Source organism: Lipotes vexillifer, unplaced genomic scaffold (assembly GCF_000442215.2).
Source record: "Lipotes vexillifer unplaced genomic scaffold, Lipotes_vexillifer_v1.1 scaffold496, whole genome shotgun sequence".
NCBI lineage: Eukaryota > Metazoa > Chordata > Mammalia > Artiodactyla > Lipotidae > Lipotes > Lipotes vexillifer.
This window is the reverse complement of record NW_006786690.1, coordinates 9,487,586-9,495,930: the sequence shown is the minus strand read 5'-3', so window position 1 is coordinate 9,495,930 and position 8,345 is coordinate 9,487,586. Positions and strand designations below refer to the sequence as shown.

The 8,345-nt window shown below is 61.9% G+C and overlaps 1 protein-coding gene across 3 annotated transcripts in view; it reads right to left on the bottom strand.

Annotated features, from left to right (window-relative positions):
* Positions 1-8,345, bottom strand: part of ATP13A2 (ATPase cation transporting 13A2) — a 21,056-nt gene that overhangs the window by 1,293 nt on the left and 11,418 nt on the right. Inside the window, exons 11-27 of one of the 3 annotated variants that reach the window (XM_007459263.1) lie at positions 8,121-8,252; positions 7,379-7,534; positions 6,756-6,866; positions 6,624-6,670; positions 6,347-6,535; positions 4,986-5,192; positions 4,383-4,478; positions 4,138-4,294; positions 3,899-4,019; positions 3,637-3,761; positions 2,761-2,921; positions 2,522-2,638; positions 2,340-2,419; positions 1,673-1,825; positions 1,486-1,582; positions 404-627; positions 165-316 (exon numbers count right to left, since the gene is read on the bottom strand). In XM_007459263.1, the coding sequence (XP_007459325.1) occupies positions 165-316; positions 404-627; positions 1,486-1,582; positions 1,673-1,825; positions 2,340-2,419; positions 2,522-2,638; positions 2,761-2,921; positions 3,637-3,761; positions 3,899-4,019; positions 4,138-4,294; positions 4,383-4,478; positions 4,986-5,192; positions 6,347-6,535; positions 6,624-6,670; positions 6,756-6,866; positions 7,379-7,534; positions 8,121-8,252 (2,325 nt within the window). Of the gene's footprint in view, positions 1-164; positions 317-403; positions 628-1,485; positions 1,583-1,672; positions 1,826-2,339; positions 2,420-2,521; positions 2,639-2,760; positions 2,922-3,636; positions 3,762-3,898; positions 4,020-4,137; positions 4,298-4,382; positions 4,479-4,985; positions 5,193-6,346; positions 6,536-6,623; positions 6,671-6,755; positions 6,867-7,378; positions 7,535-8,120; positions 8,253-8,345 lie in introns of all 3 variants that reach the window. The other 2 variants (XM_007459262.1, XM_007459264.1) reach the window with 2 other exon arrangements.

Genomic DNA, 8,345 nt, shown 5'->3' with positions numbered 1-8,345 from the left:
CCCTCCATCACATACCCCTCCCTCCATCTCATCCCCCCTCCCTCCATCTCATCCCCCCTCCATCTCATCCCCCCTCCCTCCATCACATCCTCCTCCCTCCATCTCATCCCCCCTCCCCTCCATTACCCCCCGCCCAGCACATCCCACCCCCAGCACAGCAGCACCATTGGTGTAGAGCGGCCGGCGGAAGGGCGCCCCCTTGGACACGGCCACGGCCAGGATGAGGTACTGGAAGCTGGACAGGCAGAAGACCACCGTGTTCTCATAGTTGGGCAGGTTGTCTGGCGCGGGTACCGTCCTGTTCAGAGGCACGAACCTGGGGGCGCAGGGATCGGGAGTCAGGGAGCGAGGGTGAGGAGGACGGGGCACGGGTGGGATCTGGGGCGAGGTCCCCGCTACTCACCAGGGCTGGGCCACGGCCAGGAAGTAGCCCCCCAGCTGCACGCTGGCCACCAGGGCCACCTGTAGCAGCAGGCTGCTGAGCACGGGCACGCTGAGCAGGGCCCCGGGTGGCCGCGCCTGACCCAGAGCCAGCGCCGGCCCCGTGCGGCTCATGAGCACCGCCACCGTGGTGGTGATGACCAGGTCGATGACCAGGAACTGCACATCGCCCAGGTTGGTGTTGACCTACCGGCAGGGAGGGAGGGCGGAGGGGAGGATAGCTCCTAGTCTGATGGGACAGGCACCTGCCCTGCCCTTAAGGAGTCTGATGGGGAAGGTGTTTTCTTGCCCTGCAACTTGATGGGCAGACAGCACCCTCCTGCCTCTGTGAACTCCCAGTCTGATGAAGGAGACACGGCCCTTCCTTCAGGAAGCCCCTCTCCCCGTCTGAGGGAGAAGGCATCCCTGCTGACCTGGGGAGGCCTAAATCTGAGGGGAACTACCAGCCTGAGAGGGAGGCTGAGGCTCTGCCTTGTGGAGCCCCAAGGTTTCTGGAGGACACACAGTTCCTGCCCTCAGGTTTAAGGTGGACACAGGGACAAAAGCTGGCGCAAGGCCTGCAGTGCCCCATGGCGTCACCTGTCTCCAGTGGGGGCGAGCAACGCATGCTCTGAGCAGAGGAGTGGGTGATACCCTTTGGACAGGAGACTGGAGGCACAGTTGAGGTCTGAGTTAGGGCGAGCGGGGAATGGACGGATTCATGGGAAAGGGGCAGAGGCCTCGGGTGTCCTGCTCCTGCCTCTGCCTCCTTCACCCCGGCCCGGGCTCTGCCTCAGGCCCCCCTGCAGATGGGGAACTCCCAGAGGACAGGGATGAAACGCTAGCACAGGACAGCTGCTCCCGTTTCTGAGGACCTGCTGTGTACCAGCTGCTCAGTGCTTTCATCGTCTCAGACAAGCCTCACTGCCGCGGTTCCGGAGCGCCTAAGCCACGCGGCTGGAGCAGGATTTGAGGCCGCGCTGTTGACTCCAGAGCCTGCCGGGCTCCTCACCGCACCGCTGAGGTCCTCGCCCGGGGCCCGGCACGGGGCCTGCAGATACTCACCGTGTAGAGGGTCAGGACAGAGATAAACTGGGTCAGGCTGTACAGGGCCATGTACTTGAAGACGCTGAACGACGTGTCCAGGGAGCAACGACCTTCCCTGGGGAGCGGGTATGGGCATGAGGGGGCCCAGGCCAGCTGACGGGCCCTGCCGAGACCCCGCCCCCCACCAGGCCCCTGCCCGCCTCACCTGATGACCATGGGCACACACTCGATGTTGGCCACGCTCGAGGTGAAGGGCGAGACCACTGAGGCCTCGGCCTGGGACAGCGAGATGCCCACGTCAGCCGCCTTCAGGGCACCACAGTCGTTGGCGCCATCCCCACACATGCCCACGCAGTACCTGTCGGAGAGGGGAGCGCAGGCGCGGCCCGGACTCACGTGCTGGCTCTGAGCCCGGGAGGGTCCTCCTCAGCTGCGAAATGGCCCACCCACCTCCCGGGCCGGCCGGCAGAACACGGGGACGGCTGCATCCCGACTGCCCGCTGGGTGCCTGGGAAATGCTCAGTAAATGGTACGCAGTAGGTGTTCAGTAAATAGGTGTAATTACAGTAGCCACAGGGTCTGTATCCACAGGTTCTGTATCCACGGGGTCTGTATCCATGGATACACAAAGCCGACCGTACTACGCCATTTTACATAAGGGACTCGGGCATCTGTGGACATTGGTATCCGCAGGGACTCTCGGAACCAATCCCCCGCAGATACTGAGGGCGGTGTACTACTGTCAGCATGACAGACCCGGGGGTGCCTGCTGGGCTCTCTGAGGCTGATGGTTCCTGAACACCTGGCGTGGGAAGCAGGGACATATGGGCCCGCTGGGCCCCCGCAGGCCCCCCTCCCCGACAGGCACTCACTGAAGCTTCTGCAGTTCACACACCAGCTCTGTCTTCTGCTCAGGAGCCATGCGGGCAAAGACGGTGCCCTGGACCAGGACCTGGGAGCACAGGGAGACAGGGGAGGGGCTGAGGCAGCCAAGAGGGGGGAGCAGAGCATGGCGAGGTGTGGGGTGACCAGGGAGGTCCGGGGGCGGCCCTACCTTGGGCAGCATCTTGGGGAAGTGTTGCATAAGGACACCAAAGGTGGACCCGCTGAGCGCCAGGTGGCTGGATCGGGGGTCTGGCTCCATGGTGTAGCTTGCGGTCTGGTCAGGATCCTGGGGGCCCGGGAAGCTCAGCTGAGCTCCCCCTGCCCACCCTGAGAGCTGGGGCCCGGGACAGCTGACACAGGGGTGGGGTCATGGGTGGGGTCTGTGGCGGAACTCGGGGTCAGCCTCACCTGAGCCCTGTTCACGGCTGCAGAAGACTCCACCGGCAGAAGCTCGAGGGAGGCAGGCTGGCCCCGCTCAGGGGGTTTGGCGTGGATGATGACCAGGCGCTCCTGGGGGCCCACCATGCCGCAGCCCTGGGCCACGGTGATCGCTGTCTGCAGGTTGTCCCCTGGGGGTATGGGGCAGCTGCTACTGAGGGGGGCCATCCTCACCCTGACACGTATAGATGGGAAAATTGAGGCCGGACAGAATCTGTCTGCCGTGACTGGCTGAGTGAGCTCAGGCAGGGTATCAGCGTCTCTGAACCTGGGTTTCCTTGTCTATAAAACTAGGGATCAAAGGCCTTAGGAGAAACTGGGAGCCTGGGTTTGAGTTCCACATATTCCTTTTTTTTTTTTTTTTGGCCACGCTATGTGGCATGTGGGACCTTAGTCCCTTGACCAGGGATTGAACCCGTGCCCCCTGCGCTGGAAGCGAGGGGTCTTAACCACTGGAGCGCCAGGGAAGTCCCCTGAATCTTTCTTTTCTTGCTCCATGAAACTGTCACAACCTTTGAGGCTGACATAACTTCCCCCATTTCTCAGAGTTGGAAACTGGAACTTGGGGAGAGGTCACCAGCAGCTGAGCTGGAACCCAGGCAGCCCAACACCAGCCCCAGACTCTTTGGAAGTCACTCTACTCCTCTGAGCCTCACTTTCCTCATCTGTCAACTGGGGTGACAATTATCACTCAGGAGGGAGACTGTGAAGATACCTGAGATGTCTGAAAAGGACCAGGCCTGAGGCAGGGGCCAAAAGAGATGCCCCAGGAAGGGACGCCAGGTCCCCTTATCTCTGCCCCGGATGGGGTAGATTCTGCCCTACTAACCCAGGCCCTGCTGGTACCTGTCACCATGACGGTGCGGATGCAGGTCCTCCGCAGAGCCTGGATGACGGGTGTCGTCTGTGGCTTTAGCAGATTCTGCATGACCAGCAGCCCCAGGAGGCTCAGCTTCCACTCCACTGTGTCCCTGGAGGGTGGGCAGACCCGGGTCAGAGGTCATACAGTGGCCACGACCCCTCCCCCAGCCACTGGGCAGGGGCATCGGCCCTGGGCTCTGCCCCCCTCTGCCTTCACGGGGTTGGAGGCTCAGTGCCCAGGGCCCACCTTGTCAGTTGCTGAGCTGCTTGCATGTTGGGTGTGATGGGCAGCGGCTTGCTGGCGAGGGCCACCACGCGGTAGCCAGCAGCTGTGTAGCTCTGCAGCGTCTGGGTGAAGTCGGTGGGCACTGCCAGGGAGAGGCAGGTGTCACTGGGACGGGGAGGCGGGGGCAGCGACACGGGCTGGGCGCCCACCCCATTCCGTGCCAGTGCCGACCTGCAGACTCTGGGGCTCTCCCCCTTCACCTGTCTTGGGGTCGCAGAGGCCTGCCACCAGCTCGGGGGAGCCCTTGACGCAGGCCTCAGGCCGAGCCGCCCCCGGCCACGCCACCACCACGCTCATGCGCTGCAGAGCCGATGAGAAGGGGAAGCGGTTGAGGATGCTGACCGGCACCAGGGGCTCCTCCTGTAGGGTTGGGGGGCAGCTGAGGGGCTGGCCTGCGGAGCCCACCCCTCCCAGCCCACGCCCCACAGGCACCCCCTCAGCTCACCATGCCCTGCAGGTGGAGCTCCTGAAGCGGGGGTTTCATCACTGCCAAGACCTGGGTCCCAAAAGTCGAGTCTGCAGCTGGCCCCTCCTCCAGGACCTGGGAGGCAGGCAGAGAACACTGGCATCAAGGGGCCGGGTGCTGGCTTGGCCTGGGGCAGCCAATCCTTGGCCCGTGGAGAGAGGCAGTGGGAGAGACTCAAGTTAAACTCATGGAGGACTTCCTTCATGGGAGACTGGATAGAACAGAAGTCAAGAAAGTGCGCTTTGGAGTTGGGAGGAACCAAGTTCAAACTCTGGCTTTGCCATTTACAAGCCGCTGGGTGACCTTGGACAAGTTATTCCAAATCGCCCTCAGCTTCAGTTTCCTTCGCGAAGCAGGTTTTAAGCTACCTGCCTGGGGCTATGGGGAGCAGCACATGAGACGAGGCCCGTGCAACAGAGCGCTGGCACAGGGTAGGTGCTCAGCACTAGGCCTTGGCCATCGTTATTCTCGGTGGTGGGCATGATAGAGACGCCCCCTGGAGGTCCTAGAATGAAGACTGGGTGGGCTTAGTTAGGGTTCGGCTGCCCAGAGGCAGGGGGCGGACCTGCTTGGCCTCCTCACCCAGCCAGTAGATTCCACCATCTTGAGGTCCATGGGGTCACCCACTGGGGTGTCCCAGAGCCGGCTGAGGGTGTGGCAGGTGGCCAGTGCCCGGAGCAGGGGCCCCATGGGAAGGCGGCGGGGCTCGGGGACCAGCGGCAGGAACTCCTGCCCCTTCAGGGGCACCACACCCATCACGTCCAAGCCGTCCTCTGTGAGTGTGCCTGTCTGCAGGGGGCAAGCGGGCGGGCCAGTGATGAGTCCTGGGGTGAGCTGTGCCCCGCTGCGGTGGGCGCCCACACCCCTGGCCAGGCGGGGCCCATGGGAACCCCAGGAGCCAGAGCTGGACCTTTGTTCAAGCAGGTCCCTCTGCCAGGCTGTCCTCCCCAACCCGCGGTGTTTCTTGGTCTGGCATCATTTCCCCCAGGAAGTCTTCCTCTTTAACCTTACAGTTGGGTCAGGTAGTGCTTGCTCGGGGCTCCCACCCATGGCCTCTTTACTACTCCATCATTTGTTCACTGTGGTACCAGGAAGAGGGCCTGGCCATGGACAGCTCTCAGTGTAATGAATGAATGAATGAGTGAATGAATGAGTGAACGGATGCCTGCCTTTCCCATACCACATTCCAATGGCACACATCTGGCCCCTTCGCTAGCCTGCGAGCTCTGCGAAGATGATCAAGCTCCACCTTTCAGTTTAAATAACGTCCAAACTCCTCACCAGGGCCCGCCCGCCTCTGATGGATCAGGGCTCTGCCCGTTGCATCTTGCCCCCCTCCCTACCGTTCCCCGAGCCCCAGGCACAGCGCTCTGTTCTTCCAAGGAGCCATGAGCCACTGTAGGTCTTCCCCTCCACCTTGCCAGCCCTGCTCTCCGCTCAGTGTGGTCCACCCCTCAGAGGTCACCAAGGGACCACAGGAGCCTTCCTTGACTGCCCTCTAAGGGAGTGACCCCCATGTACCACCCATCACGTACCCCATTTGCTTCCTCCCTAGAACCCATCACCATCTGCAGCTCTCTGTGGTCCCTGGTTCACTCATTATGGTGGTGGGGACATCTCTGTGTGGGTCACTGCTGGATCCCCAGTGTTGACAGCAGCCCTGGGTACCCAGTAGGCCCTCAATGGTTCTCAAACAAACAAATTAAATGATTTTAGACATTTCATGCTCCAGACTGTGAGCTTGATGCAGGTGGGAGCTGGGGGTAGAGGGTGCCTCTGAGTGTTTCCATCCCGGGACAGGACCTGGCAGTGGCCAGTGTTCACAGCAGGGGTGCACGGGCAGGAGGCGGGGCTCTGGGCTCAGCAAGCCCTCAGACAACGTCGCTGAATGAGGGATGTGGGTGTGGGGGGCCTGGCCGTGTCCCCCACCCCACGGCCCCCACCTTGTCAAAACACACCAGCCGGAGCTTGCCCCCCAGGTTGATGCGCATCGGGTGGATGCAGAAGACGCCCTGGCTCCGCAGCCGGTTCTGGGCGTAGAGTGTGCACACGGTCATGGCGGCAGGCAGGGCGGGCGGCACTGCTACCGTCACCAGGTCCAGAGCCCGGATCACGATCTCGTCCAGAGGCACCTGGCAGGGGGCACTGTGAATGCCAATGGCCAGGCCGGGTGGGCCCTGGGCCCCCAGTGGCAGCCCCCGCCCGGCCCCCAAGGCTTACCTGGTTGCGGTGGAGGATGAAGATGCTGTAGATGGTGCCGAGGAGAGCTGAGGAGACAGCAAGGGGCTCAGCGGGACTGCGGACGGGGCTCCGGGGGCCGCTGGCAAAGTGGGGTGCGTGGGGGCCACTCACCCAGGACAGAGAGGGCAGCCACAAACTTCACGCTGTGTTTATAGAACTTGAAGTTGACGGGCCGGGGATGCAGGATGGAGCTCACCAGGGCCCCTTTCGCTGTGCAGAACCCTGGGAGGAGATGGGGAGACCGAGGCAGGGGAAGCTGAGGGTCAGGATGAGTCCACCCATCCCCCACACCACCCACACCTCTGGGGCTGTAAGGCATGATGCTCCTGGGGTCAGCAATCACCCAGTTTGGCGGTCACACGGGATGGCCACAGGCCTTGCCCAGTCTTCATAGGCTTAGTAAATAAGGAGTTAGTACCATCTACAAACTGGGTGGTTTCACTTAAAATCCAGATGTGTGGCTTTCGCTGAAAAATGTCAAATCTGGTGACACACTGGGTCCCTTTCACATGTGGCAGGGGCCTACTGGAGATGTACAGCACTGCTCTCTTCCTAAGGGGTGGGCTCCTTCCTTCTTGCCCCGTCCCTGCCCACTCCAGCCAATCCCAAGTAGGGGTGGGACGTGCCTGAGTCGCACAGCAGGGCAGTGGTAGAGATGGGTCCTGCCCGGCTCTGTGTCACCTGTCCTCTAGGTGCTGGGCCCAGCATCCCTCCCCGCTTCCCAGACTCGTTACCTGTCTGGGTCACCACTGCCAGGACATGGGGTCCTACAAAGGCCCGGGCCTGCAAGACGAGGGTCCCGCAGAAGAGCGTGTGCCGCTGGTGGGTCCCTGGGAAGTAGGGCACTGGTCCCTCCGGCAGGGCGGTCTTCAGCACTGGAACGCTCTCCCCTGGGAGGCATGTGGTATGAGGCCCATGCTGGTCCCTCCCACCAACAAGACCAAGCCTTATGCCTAGAACTGTTACGGAAGACCCAGGTCTCATTTAACGCTTGTAACTATGTGTGAAGAAATCACTGCCCCCATTTTACAGAGAGGTACACTGAAGCTCAGAGAGGGCAAAAGACACAGACACAGTGAGACAATCCTGGGATGTGTGCAGCCAGTTTCCAGGAACCAGTTCTCAGGGGAGCCGGAAAGAGTTGTAAGCATACAGCATGGGCAGAGTGGGGGGCCAGGGTGGGGGGCTGGTGTTCTCCTTCTGTTGGAATTATTTTGTAACAAGCTGTGTTACTTTTATAGTTCAAATAAGATACTGACAGGAGAGGGCTTAACCTCTGTAAAGCCCTGAGCTCTCTGCCTGGCGGAGAGTAGCAGTGCCTCACCCAGCATCTGCAGGGGTCGGACCCGCTGAGGCCGGACTGTTACCTGAACAAAGGGAAAATAGAACTCCATCTAAAAGTTCTGACACAAGGCAGAGAGGCTCAGTGGCCCAGCAGGGGGGATGGGAGGCTGCTGGCCAGGGGCAGACACTGACCTGTCAGAGAGCTCTCATTGACCATGCACTCGCCAGCCACCAGGGCAGCATCGCAGGGCATCAGCCCACCCTCCTGGGGCAGCACCAGGCAGTCTCCCGGCACGAGCTCACTGGAGTCGACCCATTCCTCCTCTTCGGGCAAGCAGGGGCCTCAGTATAGCCTGGAGGGGACTCCCCCACTGCCTCCCCCAGCCTTCGTCTCTCCCCCAGCCTCTCTCCCTCCCC